The sequence below is a fragment of the Grus americana genome, chromosome 1, assembly GCF_028858705.1.
Source record: "Grus americana isolate bGruAme1 chromosome 1, bGruAme1.mat, whole genome shotgun sequence".
NCBI classification, from domain to species: domain Eukaryota; kingdom Metazoa; phylum Chordata; class Aves; order Gruiformes; family Gruidae; genus Grus; species Grus americana.
Window position 1 is genome coordinate 127,490,089 of NC_072852.1, and position 21,987 is coordinate 127,512,075.

The window sequence follows — 21,987 nt, forward strand, 5'->3', positions numbered from 1 at the left end:
GCCTATGCAGAGAGCTTGCAAAATATTTTCCTTTACACTGTGGAGTGCAGGGATAAGTGTGATAGCTCATAAACTGGTTTGAGTATTATTTAGGGGTGAGAGGATAAAGATTCTTAAAGCGGTCATTGCAAATGAATTTAAAGAAGACATTGAAACAGTATGGGAACAGGCCTAAGAAATAACTTTCAGACATACAAGAAAAGCACATTTCTCCTTGGAAAAGAAGAAAAGGCATGCTGCTTTGGCAGAGATTAGCCCTCAGGTAAAATGGCAGTAGGAAAAGGAACGTTATCTTGGTAGCGTGAGTAACAAAAGTCTTACAGTGAATGAAAGATTTGAATATTTAAAATACTGAAGAAAATTTGAAGCTCGGTGAAGGTAATAAGAAAGGAGGGAACAAGTATATATGTGTGCAACTGATAGGAACTGTCAAAGTTACTCTCTGTTAGGTACAGGTAGGAAAAACAGTGTCTCATAAAGTCAGTGAGGAGAAAGAATATGATAATCAGTCAGATGACTGACATAATCAAAATAAAAGATGTTATGGGATAAAACTGTTTTTGCTGACAGCAATAGCAGAGGACAGAGAGAATATAGAACAAAGGAAAGGGAGAGAACAAAACTGAACAGGATGCTGAAAAGAGAAGGCTACTTTCCTTCCAGAAAGATGGAGCCATATGTTGTCATAGTTTTTTTGAACTATAAGGCTGTTGAATTCATAATGAAGTGCATACAAAAATGAAAAAAAAGCTTGATATTTGTTTTTGTTTGTTTAACTTTTTATTCTTGAAATCTCCAATTGTATTTTAGCAAAATAGGTTTTGATGTCTGTGCTTCTCCATTTGTCTGACTGTGGCCAGAGAGAAAGGGAATAAAGTCTGTGTTTGTTCCTCAGTCCCCTATATGACATACTAAAAATATAATTCAATTTTTTTTTTGGATAATCCATTTGTATTTCTTTTGGCTAAGACATAATTCCCCTGTCTCCATTCCATTTCTCTGTTTATACATTTAATAGCTTTTCTGCTCATAGTGATTTTTAGAATTTAATTTAACTAAGAACCTAGAACATTTAAAAGGTCTTTGTCAGAACAGTGTACTTTAAAGTGGCTGTTACTTAAGTCCTTCTTACATTTAGAATTTACATTTTAAAAATTAAAATTAAATATACGTGACTCTCTATTATCTATTCCATCTTGAATATTTTTGATGATACTGCATGATACCGTTATCACAATTCCAATTTTAAGGTGGACTGATCATCATTAATGGATAGAATTACCTTTTCCTTTTCTTTTTTTTCTTTTTTTTTTTTTTAATGTACGTGACAGTATAAAACACAATAGACATATGTCAAGAGAGCTGAATCTGCTGATCTGGAGTTACCTTGTTGGTAGCACTACTACTGGGAACAGACCCTAGGCTTCTTGACCTGTGATATACTTTCAGGACCCTGTTACCATTTACTGCTGGAGAGCCAGTAATTAATAGTGAAAATTTATCCAAGGTTATAAATAAATTTATCCAAGGGTATAAAAAAATTATCTTTATGTGAAGACTAGTCCTATTTATGTGTTATGTAGAGACCAAATGACCTCAGAGCCTACTGCGTGACATGATAGGACATGAAATATACATCCCTTTAGAATGTGACTTGTTCTTGGATCAGAAAAGGGAAGGGTTGAAGAATGGTAGGTAGACTAGGCATTTCAACAGGAAGAAGTCATAGTCTTGTAAGTGTATGGTGAAAGTGATTCTGTTCAGTCACAGTCAGTTGATTTGACACCTCCACAGGAAGCCATATTACTGTTTGGAGCCATGATTCTTAAGTGCTTGAATGGGAAGAGCCTTCCTAGAGAGACAAGCACAATGTGTTTGTCATCTGTAGTACATCAAACAACAATACATTTTATTGTCAGAACAAAAAACTCAATATAATTAAAACCCTTAAATAGACTAAAAATTTCCCTAGAGAGTTAATAAAACCAGTAGGTTTTTATAATCTTCGTGGAAAAAAGTGTCAAGCAGCTACTAACCAAAACCTGCACTGATGTTTTTTCCAAGTACAGATGTGTTGAAGAAAGCAAGCAAAGTAGAAAATCTTTTTGTGAACCACTGACTTACTTGACCATGTACGTAAAATGAAAGTTTTTAAATTAGTAGAAAATTTGATCATTCCAGGTAGCTGGCAGCTTGGTTCCTGTTTCTTAACTCTTAACACTATCTTACCTGTCTTCGCATTTCCCAGTCTTAGTCTTTTTCCCAACCCAATTGGTTCCAGTTTTTTTCACTTGCTTTTGGTTGATTTCAGCCTTCTTCTACACTCTTATTTGTCTTTGTCAGTCTTTATTTGTACCAACTGCACCCAATAGAGTAGTTGAAGAGATAAACTTTCTTTTGCCCTTTCCTGTCAATTGTTCCAGAATTTTCTTTCCTTTGTAATGTACGTTCATTCATACTGCTTGGTTCCGGCTTTTTTCCTCTCAATGTGCACATTGCCTAAGCTCTATTGACTTTCAATGAACTAATAATCTACTGCATCTCAGAAATGCAGTTCCAAGGACAGGCCCATTCATCCAGGTGGAAACATCTGCAGTACAAGTTAAACCACTGAGAAAATCAGGTACTAAAAATCTAGGTTGTTTCAACTGAGTAAGCAAAACTTGCAACTTTTCAGATCTGTGATAAGGCCAGACCTGGGTGGATTTTCATATGAATGGCAAAAAACCACCCCATCTTCCTGACCCAAGATGTTTTCATTCACAAAGGCAGTTTTGAAATCTTTAATAAAATGAAAATGTCAGCCTCATTTAGAACAAGGAAGTAGTCAACATTATAATAACAAGCACTCTGACCAAAGTATTTTCTTAGTTTTGTTACCAGAAATGACTGAACTATTCTGTCTGATGTTATCTGTTAAGAAAACAGTCTCAATTATTGCAAAGAACATTTTAGCATTTAACATTTCAATAGTTATAATTTGGTGATTTTAGAGACACATAAAATATGATTTTATAAGGAGCCACTTGGACGAACTGAAAGAGTAAGCAGTGGTATCAGTCTCACCTGGTAGAAGGCATGGTTAGAAGGTGAAAAATGTGTTCTACTTTCTGAGGCTGTAATCCTGCAAAGGGAGTTTTCGAAATGAGAAGAGTACTCTGGACTTAAATTTGCCTTTACTAAAAAAATTTTTTCTTTAAAACTTTGTCTCTGACTTCTAAAGCTCTAAATGTCTAGAGCCGGATTCTGCATCTTTTATGGTGAGACAGGCAGTTTCTGAAGGAAGAAAATATGTAAAGTAAGTCAAGAGTGTTGGAAAGAACCCTAAATCTTTACTGCAAAACTACTTTCTAAAACTGCCCAACTAATTTCTAAAACTCAGAAGCAGTCTTTATGAACAAATAGAAACATTCTTGGAGAATCCCTTTCCTCCTTTTAATAACGTAATGCAATAATAGGTGAGGAACACTTCCTCCCCTCACTTTCTTACTGTGAAGCAGTTGCAAGCTCGTGGTTTAGACTCTGAATTAATTCATACAGCTGCCAGGCATATTTTAGAGGACAACATATGGGTCAAGAGAGAATTTTTTTTTCCTTCTAGGTCAATCCATAATAATGACCATGACTATCTTCCATACAAAAATGTCGGGCCATTTTTCAAAATAGTCTGTGAGCTCACTGGCTGACTGATTCCTAGCTAGATGTGGTGCAGTCTTCATCAAACACCTGAATTTTTCATGTTATCTTCCCCCTTAACATTTGTGTCATCTTGCATGTGTTGTTATTCAGTAGATTAAGTGTTTTGCTTTGACTGCACCTAATCAACTTTGTTTTGCACAATCATTACATCATAGAATCACAGAATGGTTTGGATTGGAAGGGACCTCAAAGACCATCTAGTTCCAACCCCCCTGCCATGGGCAGGGATACCCTCCACTAGACCAGGCTGCCCAAAGCCCCATCCAACCTGGCCTTGAACACTTCCAGGGATGGGGCCTCCACAACCTCTCTGGGCAACCTGTTCCAGTGCCTCACCACTCTAACAGTAAAGAATTTCTTTCTAATATCTCATCTAAATCAACCCTCCTTCAGCTTGAACCCATTACCCCTTGTCCTGTCACTACACTCCCTCATCAACAGGCCCTCACCATCTTTCCTGTAGGCCCCTTCAGGTATCGGAAGGCCACAATTAGATCTCCCTGGAGCCGCCTTTTCTCCAGGCTGAACAAGCCCAACTCTCAGCCTGTCCTCACAGGAGAGGTGCTCCAGCCCTCTGATCAGCTTCGTGGCCCTCCTCTGGACTCGCTCCAACAGCTCCATGTCTCTCCTGTACTGGGGCCCCAGAGCTGGAGGCAGTACTCCAGGTGGGGTCTCACAAGAGCGGAGTAGAGGGGCAGGAATACTTTATTAAGAATACTTTTTAATTCAAGAATGAAACTGCATGTATATTTAAGTGGTTTTTTTTCCTAAGTATAGTCTTCCTAGCAATATATGGCTATAGAAATTTAACTTTAGCATGTCCTAATTGTTTTTCATTCTCTTAAAAAGTTGTGGTTAGAAACAGCCATCACAACTTATATTAGATGTCTATATAAATAACTCTGTTTCTTTGTTATCAATGTAATACATGCAATACCTTAAAATTCTATTTTTTCTCAGTACTTTAGGAATTTTGAAAAGATTTCATATAAATTCAGAAATAAGGACACTCACAAGGAAGTGTTGGTTTGTGTTGGTTGGTTGTTGTGGGTTTTGTTAAATGGATTTGCCTACCATTATGATTTATAAAATTCATGGTTTTCGTTGTTGTTTGTGTTATGCAGATTAGTTCAGTGTGGATTATTCTTGCTGCTGTAGAATCTGCATACTTAAATTTGGGTTGTATTATGGGGTTAATAATCTTTACGTAGATGAATATTACTTTGAGATGCTTTTTTGTTTGGGGTTTTTTTTGTGGTTTTTTTTTTTGGGGGGTGGCGGCAGGGTGTTGTTTGTTTGTTTTAATAAACTGTGTGGCATAGGCATTAGGTCAGTAGTTGTCCCTTTCCAAGTATGAATATTTAACTTAGTGTTTGATATTCTATTTATAACTGAGCGAACAGTCTGAATTTCTGCTGATTTTAGTAGTTATTTTTTATTCCATGTGCAGGATGAGCAAAGATGTACAGTTACCTTTTAGAGAGCTAGCGGCACTGATGGAAGTAGTGAAGCTACAGTAGGACAGTGGATTTTAAAATATATGTATTTTGTCAAGTCAAAACCAATAGTTGACTCTGAGGCACGTTTTATGTGCTTGTAGACTTTTTTATGATGTGAATATTCTCTGCTTGTGTAGATTCAGATCAAAGTGGCCATTGCTCTAGTATGGCTTATTAACAGAGAATATGCTTAAAGATGCAGAAGGAATTTAGCACGGTTTTGAAAGTGTGTAACTACGGCTTGATTTTATCAATGAAATCAGTGACGAGGATTTTTTTTAATTCATTTGACAGTCCCAGGGGGTTCCTGCATATGTCACTGTCAAATCTGAACACACATACTCTGCATGCTCAATGTGCTCTTTGTTTTAATTTTTCTTTTCCCCAAAATGCATGGGGAAAGAGAAGGCATAATGATCTAGTGACTTTATTAGGCCTCAGCAGTTGAGAACTATTCACTTCTGCTATCCATAAATGAATATTTTCTTAAAAAAAAACCCAAAACAAATGAACAAACAAAAAACCCCCAAACAAAAATACCCACCACACCAAACCCAAACTATTTATACTTCAAGCACAGCGGATATCCATTTCTCTGTTTTGTCACCTCATGACAGACCCCAGCTCTCTGATGGCAGTAATGCTGTAAGATTTGAAGGAAGGTGGAAAAGTTGTTATTTCCTTCCACTACCAATGTAAGGATTACTGACACTGTTCTGCAAAGTCCTTTGGTTATACTTCCTCTAGCCCTTCTCTGATTTCCTTCTGTCAGAAAATGGCAATTTATTGAATGAGAACATACTTTGGAATACCTGCCAAGCAACTCTTTTGGTTTAGATGTTAGAGTGTTTGCTTGTCTTTACATTTCTTCAAGAGTTATTACGATGGTGCAGTAGTTGCCTGCACCATTTTGCCATTGAAGGTCACGAGTCCAAGATTTTTTCAATGCAATTCTGTATAATATTTGTGATAGCGTGAGAAAGCAGTTAAAATGCTGGTCAACATGACTAGGGATAATTATACTGAGTAGCTGTTCCTCAGAAAAAAGAGTTGTTGGGGTGCTTTGTTGAACACTTGTCATGCATGATACAATATTGTGTATCAGATCTAGAGAAAGGAGGATTTTCACATGGAGACTTTTCAAATAGCTGACAGAGGCCAGACAAATGTCTGTAAACATGATATTCCTAGTCTTACTCAGCTGTTACAGCATCTTCTCCCCCCTCCGTGTATCAGACATGGGTATATCCTGTGCCGTATTGTTATACAAAGGAAAAAATCATTATATATGCAAAAGCAATGGTAAAGTTATCCCTTTCCACAGTAGACTGTATACTTAAAAAAAAAAAAATATCTTGCTGGTGAAATGTGATGTGATTGGCTGTAATTTCTTATTACATTGTAGACTATTGAAAATCTGGAGATGTACACAACTCAAATATTACTTTGTGCAGCAGGAGTACATGTTGAACATTTTCTGTGCTTCATTGTTTATATTCACGTAAGGGAGTACTTTCTATAAACCAAAACCCCACAAACTATTGAGTTCATCAGCTTTCCAAGCGTGCTTTTCTGATGAAGCTTTAATTACTGACCCTTTTTTTTTCATGCATATGCGGCGATGAAGTTGACTGGTGTTTTAATTCGACTAACACACATATGACAGAGTGATTCACAGAAATTGTATGCTATTATTGGATCTATACAGTTCAGAAAGAATATTTTATGAAGGTGAAGAATGAAGATTTCATTTTCAGTAATTGTGTTCCATTCATGACCCTTCCTGCTTTCTAGTGATAAACTTTGACTTTCTGTCCTAAACTACAGTGAAAGGCTTTAGGCACTGCTTTGAGTGTTTTCTTGGCAGAAGTATTGTCAGTAGAGACAGTTTCTGCTAGCTATAAAAACATTTAGTATCTTGGTATCATTTTTTATAAAAGCATAAGCATTTTTTAATATGAACTGTTTGGTTTTGTACTAACGTGCTAGCAAAGTAAATAAACATCTTCAGAACTTTTTGAAAAAAATATGGAATGACATCATCTGTAGCAAACCTGTATTTCTTGCTTCTGTTTTGTCCTCGTCTTCTACAATTATACTGATCCATAAAAACTTGTTATAGATTTCTCTTGACTTTAAGCAGTAGAGCATAAGTGTGAATTCTGTGCTTGTAAGAGTCTTCTGAGTTCTAAAGTATAAATATGAAGGTGGCCTTTGTCAGAAGGAGAAATCAACTGTAATGCACTTTGTTTTTAAAAAGTTACAATTTGGCATGAGATTTCTGAGCTTTTTCAACTTTCTAAAATGGTTTTAACAAAATAGATGTTTATGGATTGCTCAAGCCTGGTATCATGTATAATGTAAAGGGTTGTTTTTCTTTTTTATATTCTATTTCCATAGATTCTCTGCAATGTCAGCATGCAACTTACTGCTTTTTTGATGATATAATTTTACTAGCTGCTATGGGAAATAAATTTCTCTCTCCAAGAGAGAATGCTTAAATAAGAAACAGTGAACTAGAAATGAAAAATCAGACTATTTATTGAAAAAAATATAACAGCACTCTACAGGTATAATTTAAATATTGTCACTGTTCAGAATAGTTTCTAGGAATTTTGAAAATATCTAATTTAATCTGAATTTATTTTTTTATTTCCTTCAGTCTTATCTGGGTCAATTAACTGATTTTATACTAAAAAGTACTTCCACACGTTAGCCATCTGATACGTTTTTGTTTTATAAAAAGCTGGGGTTTTTATACAAGACAATGGCGTTCTATTGATTCCTTTGTAGAACTCTCTGAGCAGATGCTATTTGCATTACTCTTAAAATTTTGGTTTTGATCAGTTTTTAGAAACTGTTGAAGAAAAGACATTTAGCACCGTGCGGGTGGGGTCTGAAACGGATCTTGAAAACTACCAAACTGCTTTAGAAGAAGTACTCACATGGCTTCTCTCTGCTGAAGATGCATTGCAAGCACAAGGAGATATATCCAATGATGTAGAAGTTGTAAAAGAACAATTTCACACCCATGAGGTATACGTTTATACTAATTTTTTAGCAGGCATTTATCTACTTGTGTTCCATAATAAAGGCAAAAATACAAACCAAAGATATTTCTAGTTTGTTCCTTTTTTTTTTTTTTTTTTTTTGAAGGCAGGGGTGTGTGCGTGTGCTTGGTTTTTTTAATTTGGATTTGGAGAAGTTACAGATAGTAATGGAGACTGTGCCCTGTACAAAAAGTGAAAGTGTTTATTTCTGTTTTGTCTTGCAAGGTTTGGGGATGGGTTGAAGTAATAAAAAGCAAAGTTGAAAATCAGGTTTGGAAAGTGGTGGAATTGAAGATGTTTTTCAAAAATCTGCTCTTTCCTTCCAAAGAATCAAACTTAAAACTGTGGTTTATTTTTATTGTCAGGGTTTTATGATGGAATTAACAGCTCACCAAGGACGTGTTGGCAATGTTTTGCAAGTTGGAAGTCAACTTCTAACGATTGGAAAACTTTCGGATGATGAAGAGAATGAAATCCAAGAACAAATGAATCTACTTAATTCTCGATGGGAAAGTCTCAGGGTAGCAAGTATGGAAAAACAAAGCAAGTAAGTAATATGTCAGGTAAAATAATATATATGGAGTTTGACTGAAACAATCATGAACTTGACTAACAGTTGAGATTTTCTTTCCCTTCACTGTGAACAAAACTCCATCTCGGATCTTTTTAATCTGAAATTTGATGTGTAGTGACTTACAAGCTTCCATGTTGTTTTGAGACTGGAAGCCACAGAAATCAACAGCTATTGACGACTGGGACACTAATAACGTTTTAACCAAAATTTATATAACCTACCTAACTCTTTTCTGATTATTTCAGCAAGTATCACACAATATTTAGCTACAAAAGAAAGAATCTTTACTGAGATACAAAAGGAAAAGGGAAACAAATCTTTAAGACCTGTAAAACTTAATCCTATTAAAATAGTGAGTGGGAGCTTAGGTATCCAGGAAGTATTCTGATTTACATAGTGCTATCTAGTGTAAGAAACCCCATAAAGGTAACAGCTTGAGATTGTGCCACAGTGGAGCAATTTGTTTTGCAATTTTGTTAAACCAGAAAAGTTATTGAAGATTTTCTTTGTGAGTTGCCCTCCTTATCTTAAGAAAATGTCTGTTACATATCTGATCTTTCACATTGCCTTTTCACAGCCTCTCTTCTTTTTTTCATTTTATGTGGACAGCTTTAATCCCTGTCTAATAATTCTGTTTCAAACTCGCATCACTGATTCTTACTTTACCATGAGGAATTTTGCACGTCCGCTGGCTGTTCTGTAAGGTGCACCAATGGTGAAGATTACCAACTATCATGTTAAGTCCAATCCAGCGAATATTTTAAAATTAATTGAATGTTACTACGAGCTTGTTTATAGCCAAGCCGTATTAATTACTGAAGGATATAGCTATTCTCTACACTAAAACTAAATAAATGCAGTGACAAACAACCTGAATCAGAGATCCCTGGTGGCTTTTTAGGGACTTTGAACTAGGCAGATTTCATTAAAGCCTTTCTGCTGAGCTCTTAATTTTTCTCTCAGAAAATCCCAATGAACATGTGAGAAACTCTTCTGTCTGCTCCTTCAGCACAGCTGGAGAGTGACTCCTTTTGCAAATGTGATTTTAGTAATGGCAGAATATCTCTAGTTGTCAAGCCAATGGTCTAGCCCAGCATCCTGACTGTACAGAAGAAAAGATAACCTTTAGGGATGATACATGATCTCCTGAAGCAGCATTTTCTCATTGCCTTTTGCCATTGGTGAAGACCAAATATTGGGCTGTATGAATCATTGCTCTGACCTAATACTGCCTGTCTTACTTTAAAGTTCTCCATAAAACTCTTCCGACCTCAAGTAGTTTGCAGCTGAAGTGAATTCCTAAGATGGAAGCAGTTTTGAATATTTGGTAACCTGCTATTGATTTTTTTTTTTTTTTTCTTCCATCTATTTATTCAGCATCCCCTTGGACCTGTTAGTGCTCATGGCATCCTTTGGTAGCGAATTCCAGAGTCCTCTTACCCAGTATGAGTGCCACTTTTTTGAGGAATGGCTTCTTTTTCCTTTTCACTGGTAGCTAAAGTGTTCCTTCTAGTTACAATGTTACAAGTGAGGGTTACAGTGTATATCTTTCCTTGTTCTCCCCATAAATGAATGTCTATATATATCTTTGGTTATTCATCTTGCTCTTCTTTGGGCTTTTTCCAGTTCTACCTTATCTTTTTGGAGTTGAGGGGACCAGAACTGCCCACAGTATTAAAGAGCAAACTGCTTTTCAACAATCACATAAAGTTGCACTCTTTTCTTTTTTTTTCCAATATGTTCTTAGTAATTCCAAACGTTTGTTTACTTTTCAGCTTACTACTGAATATTGAGTATTTTTTCTTTGGTCTGTCTTTCTTTGACAGCCTATAGAATCATGTTTCAAATGTTTCAACCTAACTTCCTTCAGTTTTATTATTTTCTTGGAGCGAAGACTCTACGATACTTTACTGTAGGCAGTTTTTATTTGCCGTATTTGTTTTGATTTAAATCAGCACATCCAAGTAGCAACCTCACCTCTGTGTGCAGTACTGTGTCTGCTAAAATGTCCTTTAACACCAGTTGTTAAACTTATCTCTCAGACGCAGCTATAGGTCATTGCTCGGGGAATTGAATGCTCTGGTGTCTTCCGAAGCATGTCATATTCAGGTAATCAGAAATCAGTGGAAGACATAATGTGATAAGGGCTTCACAGAGAATGCTGGGCTACTATTTAATTTCTTACAGAAAGAAAAGAAAAATCGGTGATAAATTCAATGAAATTTGAGTTAGGGCAAGAGAAGATTACTCAGGAGTGATGTACCTACATGTGGCTAATTTTGACCTATTGGGTCAAATGCCTGTGTTTCAAGCACCAGCTGGAGGGTTACGAACAGCTTTCATGTCACAATGTAATATATTTCTGGGTTGTTATACACAATTCAAACTCTCAGGATCTATCTTCTACTTCAGTTTAAAGCATAATCTTCTGAGCACATTGCTGTAATCTAGCCTGTAAGGCAACAGTGACATGTTTATCCAAATGGAGATTTTTTTTGTTATTGTTGTTTGGGGGTTTGTTGTTTGGTTGTTGGGGTTTTTTTGTTTTGTTGGGTTTTGGGGTTTTTTTTTCTTTTTTTTTGGGGGGTGGTGGTTTTGTTTGTTGGTTGGGTTTTTTTTTTTTGTGAAGATGAGAATAGCAAGACTATCCTCTGTTGTAACGGTAATAGGAAATTACACACTTTACAGCGCAGGGGAAACAAAGGCAAGCAATCAACAAAGAGAGGAGAAAGATATACTGATGAAGGATACTATAAAAGTGAAAGGGTCTTATGAAAAGTGATTTAGGAGGTCAGAATATCAGCGGAAGTTTGGAGCACAGCAACGCCATTGTGTAAAAGCAGTCCAAATTGGATTTCCCATGTATTCACTAGGTATTGAAAGTATTTCACGCTTCTAGCAAGCCATACATTAGCATGCTGAAGGAAAACAGCCCATTTTTTCATTTCTTCCTCCTGCCCTTCCCCAAACAGGGTTCCCTATAGTTAGCATCTCAGAGTGATAAATGAACCACTGGAGAGGAAAACTTTATGCAATTTACCACTTTATGGAGAATTCCACAACTACTAAACCACATTCAATTCAATGGAAAAGTATTTTGTATTTGAAACTAATGAGGACCATACCATAAACAAAGATTATTATAATCTCCTGAGGTATATAAATAAGTACTAAAAACTCTATCAGATGTTTATAGAAGTAATTTGAAAACCAGAAGGTACCTGGAGAATGGGAAGAAACAAGAAGCATTCTTTTGCTTAAGAATCAACTGTGATTAAATTATTTTCTGTGTTTATTTCATTTTCAAGTTTATGCACCTTGCTTCAGAATAATATCAATATTCTATATAGTAAGTATTTATTTCATCATATCTTGGTTTTATTAAATCAAATTCTTTTTACTTTATGAGGTTTTCTATACCATTTGTTTCATTTATTGCTAAAAAAAATCGCTAGGATGAAGCATTGTATTTAATATTTATAATACCTCGGTTAGGAACATCAAGTAAGACACTAAAATACACACTTGAAAGTGAAGAAGGACTGAGTTAGATCTGAGATAGCTAATCCCTTGTGAGCCATGGGTTATAATAAAGCAGAATATCAGCTTCCTGTACTCTAACCATAAAGAAAGGGAGAGATTAGAGTGGAAAAGACACTACATGTATCTTCTGGTCATGTTGATCAATAATTAACACACAATTTCCAGTGAAAAAAAAAAAAAAAAAAAAAAGAAATCCTGAAGTTGTAGTACATCACGAAGATCCATAACACTCTGTTCTTAAAAACAAAACAAAAAAACAACTTGAGAGAGATAATACAGAAAAACATTACTGTTTGATATCTACTATTTAGAGATTTGGATTAATAGAGCCCTTCCCATTTCTTAGAACCATTTTTTTACTTCAGTGTCTCAAGTTCTGTTTAAGTTTTGGTTCCTGCTTATAGGTGTTCCTGTGATTTGTTTTCTTTGATTCTCTCCTTCCAAGAGCTACCAACTGGAGTCTTTAAAAATTATGCTAGTTTCTGGAAACTAGCATAGCTTCACAGAGCTCCAGATCTATTATTCACTATTATCTCAGTACCATCTAGGACCAGTGAGGTACCATTCAAGAAACAGGTGTAGCTAAAACCTTATTTCAAACCAAACTTTTACTTTGTAAAAAATTTTTTGTAAGTCTTTATTTCCATAAAGTTAACTCATCTCGGTGTTTGCCTGCAGTTTCTCCCCTTTTCTGTATCTGCTGCTCTGCGCTAGAAGATATGCTTCATGTCCATGTACTCCTCAGGATTCCTTTGACCACCACTTACACTCTGTCTTTGGTTCTCAGGCTGCCTTTCACATTTTCTCTCCATTACCACTCCTGTTTCAAGAAACTCTGTTTTGCCTTGTCCTCCTATGGTTACTAATACCACTTGATTCCTTCTGTTTCAGAAGTCATCACCCAATTTTGGTTTATTTCATCTGTCCAGATAGTGATAAGCCTGAGATAAATGATAAGTGTTGTTGACTACCCTAAGGAGAAAAAAAAAAAAAAAGTACAAACAGCTTCTTTTTGTAACAGCTAAGTTTTTGTGATTAAAATACCCAAATCTTAGGAATGTTTGAATAATTCCCGTTTGCACTCCTGTTTGAAAATATCCTATTCGATCTTGTTGCCTGGGGTACTTTTGGGGTATTTGAAGTCTATGTGTTTGTGTTATCTGGTTAAACTTGTATTTGATAAAAAATAAAAAAAATCCTTATTTAACAAAGATTTACCAATACTAAATTTATTATTTGCATAAACATGTTAAAGTTTATTTTGAGAAGGCCTTTCATCTGATGCTCTGTTCTTTTTAAAGCAAAGGCTGTTTCAGGGACCGAAAGGCAATAGCAGAGTGATGGACGTTCAGTTAGATTTAGTGCTGGAATTGCATCAGCCAGTCAGTCCCCAGCCTGTATCATCCCAGGGGTTCTTCCTTCCCAGGAGCGGGACTTTGCAGTTGTCCTTGTTGAATGTCCTAAGGTTCCTCCTGGCCTGTCCCTCCAGCCTGTCTAGGTCCTTCTAAATGGCAGCTCTGCCCTTGAGTGTAAAACGTGACAGTTAGTATATACTCAGGATTCAGAGTATTTTGCATTCCTAAATTTATAGGTGATTCCAAGGATTGCTTATAAACTGAGGAATAGTATCTAAGAAGGGAGTATGAGTTAGCTGAGATACAAATAAAGAAAGCATCAAATAGCACTGGAAACTTAGCAATTTCTTTTTACAATATGAGTTAATACTGTGTATATAGTACTTTTTTTTAAACTATGTAAATAACACATAATGATTCTATAAATATTTAATCAGAGACCAAATGCTCATTTTGAGAAGATTCAAACTGGAAGGAATTTTTTGGGTTGGATTTGTTTAGCTTTGTTTTAAAAAAGGGTAGGAAATCAAATAAATAACAACCAACACGAGAAGAGCTGAAGTTTCAGACACATGCCTTAAAATATGAACAGGGTACAAATGAGATATGGGATTTCACATATTGTATATGTGTGATGCTGACAGATCTTAAATCCTGGTAGTTCAGAAGAATTTAAATGTATACCAAGAAGTAATTATCTACATGTTCAATGCAATCATCTACTGTGGTGATTAGTTTGAAAACTATAAGTTATTTCTGGGAAAATGCAGAATTATGCTTACTTTGGACATATTTAGACATTATACACTTCTGGGTTTGTTCCAAACGTCTTGGGAAAATCCAAAATTGTTTGGACAAATTCAGAAGTGCTTGCTTTACTTGAGCATACCTTGAAATTCTGACGGAAAGCTGCATGTTTGGATTTGTGCAAGCATTTCTTAAGCTGCCTACCTGTTCAGGGACGAGACCTCTTGCACCTTTCTGGAGCAATGTGCTCACATCGCACTTCTGCCGGTCTGCAGTTCTGCCACTGCTGCAGGAGAAAACGTACTTATGAAAATGTCCTCATGGGAGAAAATGTCAGTGTGAATTCTAGGTGCTGTTAGTCACAGAGTGACAAAATTTACAGTAGCTTTCTAATTTGGGCTACATTTTCAAGCAGCCAACTGAGAAATAAGTGGGAATAGAGTAGGACTGTGCCATCTTTCTTACATGGCCATTTTCTCCAGTCTGAAAGTTCAACTCAGATTTTCAAAGTAGAGTTCTGAAAGTAGTTAACTAAATTTTTGCTGCAAGAGTTGTGCTTGAGTTGTAAGTAACACACTATAATATAAAATTTTTTCACCAAGCTCAGCGTGACTGAGGACAGCGACTTCGGTCTGTCAAATCTAAGTTAAAAATTCTAGGTTATGTGAAATATGGGTAATACAAATCACTACTTGTAATTCCATCACTCATTAATACTTTCACACATTATTTTAAAATACTTTTGGTAAGATTAAGATTTTGTTTAGGAAAGTTTGGAGAATTTCTAAAGGTGGCAAGTATAAGTAAAGGATTCGTAATGGATTTCTGGACAGATCATTTTGGAGCTATCAAAATAGTTTGTTTAGGCAAAACTGAAGTATTTCCTGTTTAATTCTCCAGAGCACTCTCCATTGAATTAACTGAAGATTTAATAATCTCTTCTCTTCTGTTTAATACCCTAAATTTGAGGGAGTCTGGTAAGTACAGCTGTCTGAGCACTTTTAGTAGACAACACAAGCTTTAAGAAACCAGGTAGTAGAAATTCTGAACTTCCAAACAGCTCTAATAGAAATGCAACTAGAGGGCAAAACTTTAATAGACAGTATATTATATGTGGTACTCAGGTTCTAGAAAAAAATTTTCAAAACAGTTTGTGTAATTCAAAACTGTTTCAACGAATTTTCAGTTACCTGTTTGAAAGTAATTTTTTCTTTTTTTTAATTCTAGATTGAAATGTGGCCTCATAAAAATCAGTTAAGAGTATACAGGGCAGATATTTCTGCTTCTTGTTTTCTTTCATGTATAATTTGAAATTATTATTTCTTTTTTTTTTTTTTTTTTTTACAGTTTACATAAAATCCTAATGGATCTGCAGAATCAGCAGCTAGCCCAGTTAGCTGACTGGCTGACAAAAACAGAGGAAAGGACAAAGAAAATCGATTCGGAGCCCTTAGGTCCAGATCTAGAGGACCTAAAGTGTCAAATAGAAGAACATAAGGTATGCTGTGGTATGCTTCCAAAGGCATAAAAAACATTTTGAGCTTTTGACGTTTCAAAAGCTCTACTGCTGCCACTAGGACATAGCAAAGTAATGCGGAACCTTGGTTTAATATTGATTGTTTTGTGCAATTAACAAGCATTTGTAGAGTTATTTTATCACAACTTTTATTGGGACTTTTATCCCAATATAAAAAAAAAAAAAATACTTCCTTTTCAAATAGAAACAATATACTAGAATAAACAAGGCAACTATAATATGCTTTCATTACACAGTATAACAACATATCACATTTTTTAATACCTGTGTTTTCTTCTCTTTACCTGTTGCATTTTTTTTTTCCTTGCATGCTGTAGTGGCAATGATGCAGTAGTGAGACTGCATAATCTTGTTAGGACTCCTGGGACTCTGAATACGTAACTGTACAGCACTATAAAATAGACTCTAGTTTCAAGCAGAAGAAAACAATTTAATATTTAATTAATGAAAAATAATTAACTAATAAGTGCAGTGTAAGAGAGAATTTGGTCAAATTTTTTCCACATTTCATGAGGGTAATTCTTTCATTGGAAGAATTAAGAATTAAAGAGACTGTATAATTTGTGTAACAGCTTTGTTTCATTTACTGGATTAAATTGTCTAGCTTCATATTAATTTAAATTTTAAAATATATTTACATATGTATCCATGACACATGGTGATGATGATAGGGAGACACAGAAAAGTATAGAAAACCAAGATGATTTGTGAGGTCATGGAGATTTACTGTGATAACCTGTTAATCTTTCTACATCAGTGGTTCAAAGCAGTTCAGTTCCACAGTATCTTGAGAGATTTTAACATTTGATGCTTGATTGCCTGTGTCAGTGCTGGTTCAGGTTTAGAGGGCAGATCATCCCGAAAGCACAATTCAAACTGAAACCAGCTTTTACAGGTTGTTGGGTTTTTTTTGGTTTTTTTTAAATAAAAGAGGTCAAAAGCTGCAAAAGACTGCATGATCCACTTCTGTGTTAAAGGTGATTTTTCTGCATTCTGATTAAGGATTGCTACTGAAGAAGAATACAAATTCTACACCTACTGCTGCTATTTGTGCTATCTGTGCTTGCCCTGTGCGGAGACAATGCATTTCAGAATGCGGGTTTGCTAGCTAAGCATATATTCTGATATTAAATTGTCTTAAAAAAAAATAAAAAAAATAAAAAACCCAAAACCCCATAGGTAATTATGAAATGGTAATTAGAGAAAGCAACCTGAAAGATTTTTGAATACATGAGTACTAAGACATGAATAATTTTGTTCTTATTTATATGCATTGTGTATTTGAATAATAATGTAAAACGTAATCCTTTTATTTATACAATCTCTTTATGCTGTTTCTTTCTAATATTGAGAAAAATGGGTATTTAGCTTGTATTTGAATATTCTGAGTGAAGACATGTAGAAATCTACCTCTCTCACATACTAGTTCTTAATTTTTGGTGTGATGAGCTAGTCAATATTATCTGTGTGTATTAGTTTTTAAATCTATTTTCTGCACAAGAGGCAATTTAGCGAATAAAATGGAAAGAAAATGTTTTAATTTCAACTTAATTGAAGTTCTATTCATATATAGTTTGTCTTATAAGTCAAAGAACAAGATGTTTTCCATTCTTTCACGTATTGTGTGAAAGTTTCAGAAAATTTTATTATATGTTGTATGCAACAAAGCTACCTTCTATAACAAGAGTTAAAACAATAGATTTTTAATAGCACATTTATTGCTTCATTATTAAATAAACAAACAAAAAAGCGACACACACACCTTGCCCCCCCCTAGTTTTTCTTGGTCTCACATGACCCTGGATATCTCAGAAACAATGTTGTAAGAATTGATGGGAGGAACCAGAATTCAGAATATATAAAAAGCACAGATCATTTTTAATTAAATAGACCTCAACAAAGATAATAAGTTTGGTTTGTTGTCATCCTGTCTCTCTCTGTCGTTTTGACTTTCCCTCTTTATCTGTTCATTAGTAACTACTTTTCACTCTATTTCATGTTATTTATCCCCCTTTGATTTTTAACTTCCATACACCTCATTTCTTTTATTCTACTTTTTTCTCAATGATATCTCAAAATATTGATCTTGAGTTCTTGTGACTAACACTTCAGTTTCCCCAGTGGGTCCTATGACAAAAAAAAAATCATTCCGTAATCTGTATTAGGAGTGACTTCCATCACTGAGACCAGAGAAAGCACTCAACATTCTTAGTTGCATGCTTAGTTAGCATGCTGTTTAGTTCAGTACTATATGAAGTTGACATATAGTACATATATAGTGTATATATAGAGTATACGAAGTTAATACAGTATAGAAAATTTTCAGAGTGGACTGAAATGGAGGTGAACTCTAGAAGATTTGATGTCATTAGCAAGGTACACAGTTCTGGTAAAAAATCTGGCAGAGTCAGTATATTTTAGAGCAATAGTCAAACATTTCAGTAAAAAACTATTGATCTTCACAGCAGTATTTTATGTATTTTGTCTGTTGTTTCAAGTGTCCCTTCTTTATAATTTTATAAAGGGAGAAAACTGCTTTTCTATAAAAATCTGAGGACTATTGAGCTGTATAAGCAGAATATTATATTAGAAATTTTATCATTAAGTAAAAATGTGCTTTTAGTTGAACTGATTTTATTATTCCACATTATTATTCTACAACTTACAGTTAGCAGATTTTATAGTTTCATTAACTTTCAAAAAAAATTCTAAGCTGCTTAGGTATTTGTATTTTTTCTGGAAGTCTGAGCCTTTTTATTTTTTATGAAAATGTCAGAAACGATGGAAAATTTTTAGTGTTAGAATTTTTCAGTACTTCAAATTAATTGCAAAGTTAAAATGAGACACTTACTAACTTTTCAAATATCAGGGGTAGATTTGTCTTTGGGTACTTGGATACCCTTAGTAGGTATTTTTATTCACTTTGAAGTAGATTATATCGGAGACACGTAGGTTGTTCTCTGATAGATAGGAGTTAAAAGAACTGTGGAGTTTTATGAGTTTCTGTTGTTGCTATCCCATGTATCAACATCTATATTCATCTCGCATTTTAAGCCCCTAAATTTTGCTATCTCTACAAGCTCAGGAGAACTTGTTAGAAACTTTGGTTTAACTGATTTAACAGACCGTGCTCTACTCTTGAGACTGTTCTCTGTAAATTACTGTTTCACCAAGTTCCTGTATGCAAACGATTTTTGTCAGTGGATTTCACGGTAAAAATAGACACTTGGATTATAAAGAACAGCCCTTTAGCTCAGGGCACATTGAATTTGTCTGGGGATTAGAAAATGACTCAACTTTCTGGTTTCATGGGTTCCCTGACTTCTCAGGTGTCTCACACCTGTGTGTGAGAGTCCCACTTCCAAAGCGCCCTCCACTCCTGCATTTGCCGAGCATTGCTAACAATGGTTTTGTTCTGGGATGCCATCTCTCGGCTACCCACAAACCAGAAAATAAAAGTCACCTTCCCCCTGGCTGTATAGGCTTATAGAGCAATGCATTTATTGTTGTACCGCTGAAAAAGAGGATTGAACCTGGGGGAAGCAAGCTGTGCTGTATGGTCTGATCCATGAGTGCTCTGCCTCCTCTTCCTTGTTCAAGTGTTGGGTCATAAAATGTTGAGAAGTCTGAATTCCAGGGATCACTCTAACAATTTGGTGTACTTCACAGTCCTTGAGAATTGTTTTATAGTCTAGCTCTCTGAAGCAAATGGTAATCACAGGCATGAAAGTCAGAAAAAGGAGGATTCTTATGAATATATTGGCTCAAAGGCTATGACCATGAAATGTGAAATGTGTTAGGGTAAGGAATTTATGCCTTAAAAACAAAAAGTAGTCTGTGAATTCCTTTCCTATTGCCTATAGTCACATTATATTTTATTTATTTTCAAATAAAAGTAAGATGATTGACCAAAGAGGTTTAAAATGCATGACCTAATCTTCAGCAAGGGCTTGTTCTTCACACCTAAACGAATTACTCTACTTGAAAAAGCAGCAGAAAAAAATTGGTATGGTGAAATTCAACATAGTTTGTAATACAGTCAAAGTTTCCATTGTGACACAGCATATGTAGTTAGCCACGTTATTTTTCAGACTGGAACTATCATGCTATACATGTACTAATCACTAGAACACACTCTGCTGAAGTGTTGAGGACACAATCCAGGACTTTGGTTTCCCACATTCTTCCATTGGTGTGAAGCTAGTTATAGATGCCTAAAAAGTGTGTCAACAGGATGTGGTCCTGGATACCTTGGGGTTTTTTCAGGGGAGTGGGAAGAGTTTTTTTTCTTTCAAGTTTTATTTAAGAAATACAGCACAGAATCCAGCAATGTAAAACATTGGTTAACTATTGGGAATTATAAAATGTCCGTTTGGTTGTCGATAAACTAATATAAAGCTGGAGATAGGTAACAAAAATTTTGAAAAGATATTGAATATTGCCTTCTCTGTGGCTTGAAGTTTCAGTACCAACACTTCTTTACTTCCTCCTCCTTCCGTCTTATTTGTCAGTCCTCATGCTGCATCCCAGCAAAGGAAGGAGCAAATAGCTCTGGTGCTTGACAGAAGCTGGGCTGGTTTCGGTTTTGTTAACAATAGCAAAGTAGGGATTCCATCTTTCACAGTAAGTGAGAAGTAAAAAAAAAAAAAAAAAGTAACACCAAGGGGGTGTTACTACACCTTACAGTATCTCAGATTTATTTACTTATTTAATTTGTACTGTATGTTAAGTGTACTGTGAATATGCTGTAAACCATCATCTGAAGAGTGAATGTGTCTAGACCTCCCGTTGCACCTCTCAGTGTACTGTGAGGAGGGAGGGAACAATTGATTAGATCTATTACATGAAGCCTGGGAAATTGTGGGAGGGTCAGAGAGATGTGAAGAGTTGTAGAAATTTGGCAAGGTTAGGAATTATTCAAATATCAATCTGTGCAGATTTGAGAGAAGCTTCTTCACTTTTAGCAGTTTACTATTTTTCAGCAAAAGACTGTCATCAGTTTTGTTGCAGCTTGCAACTGGAACTGGGTACCGAAGCTAAAAGGGCAAGAAAGTTTTTCCTCAGACATTCAGAAATCAGGAAGTGCCTCTCTCACTTTGTTTTCTGGTTTCTGCAATAAATGAAACAAGGGTGCTGCATGTGTTTCCTGATCTTGAGACATCTCCTGAACAGTTTCATCTTATGTTATTAGTGTTGTAGGAGTGCCAAGCTGAAGATATAGTATGCAGTTGTTTAATGGAAAAACTGTTATTTAAAATATTTTTATAACTTTTGCAAAATTAAAATATTTCAATATGTTAATATGAAGTACAAAATCTAATCCAGTGACTATTTAAAATTTGCAGGCTAGTTATGCACGTTAATCAGTCAGTGGGACTCCAAGCACACAGCATTTTCTCAATTTGGAACACATTTTCTAACACGTATGCTTTAATTATAGGCATTTCAAGAAGATTTGGAGCAGGAACAAGTCAAGGTGAATTCTCTAACCCATATGGTCGTGGTGGTGGATGAAAACAGTGGAGACAGAGCTACTGCTGCACTGGAAGAGCAGCTGCAGGTGATGACTAAACTTTATCTCTCAGAGAAAAAGCTGTCAGTGGCATTAAGCGTTAATAAGGTTGAAGAAGCACTAGTAGCATTGGGTGTATCTCAGGAGATATTTCTGACAATGATCTTAAATATTTCTGTAGGATGTGACTTTTGCATAGATGGATAAATACATGAATTTTGGAGAAAAAAACCAAATATCTGAGAGCAACTTTCTTTTTGTTTTGTGATTCCTTCAGTATCAACCTGTTTTATCCAATGACAAGTGTTTGTCTTTTATTTCTTAACTGTATTTCATTACTCCTGACAGAAGTAACATGATTCTCTGTCATAGTTAAGGAGAAGGACATAGCATGTAAGAATCTACACAGTTCAGCAGTGTGAGTTATTGAGAATGGGGGATTTTTCTTCTGATTGGGAACTTCTGGTATAC

At 35.3% G+C, this 21,987-nt stretch overlaps 1 protein-coding gene across 7 annotated transcripts in view; it reads left to right on the top strand.

Moving 5' to 3' along the window:
- Window positions 1–21,987, top strand: part of DMD (dystrophin) — a 1,313,294-nt gene that overhangs the window by 482,503 nt on the left and 808,804 nt on the right. For all 7 annotated transcript variants that reach the window (XM_054840966.1, XM_054843533.1, XM_054803063.1 and 4 more), the window contains 4 exons: window positions 8,046–8,234; window positions 8,614–8,795; window positions 15,815–15,965; window positions 21,445–21,564. In XM_054840966.1, the coding sequence (XP_054696941.1) occupies window positions 8,046–8,234; window positions 8,614–8,795; window positions 15,815–15,965; window positions 21,445–21,564 (642 nt within the window). The remainder of the gene's footprint in view (window positions 1–8,045; window positions 8,235–8,613; window positions 8,796–15,814; window positions 15,966–21,444; window positions 21,565–21,987) is intronic.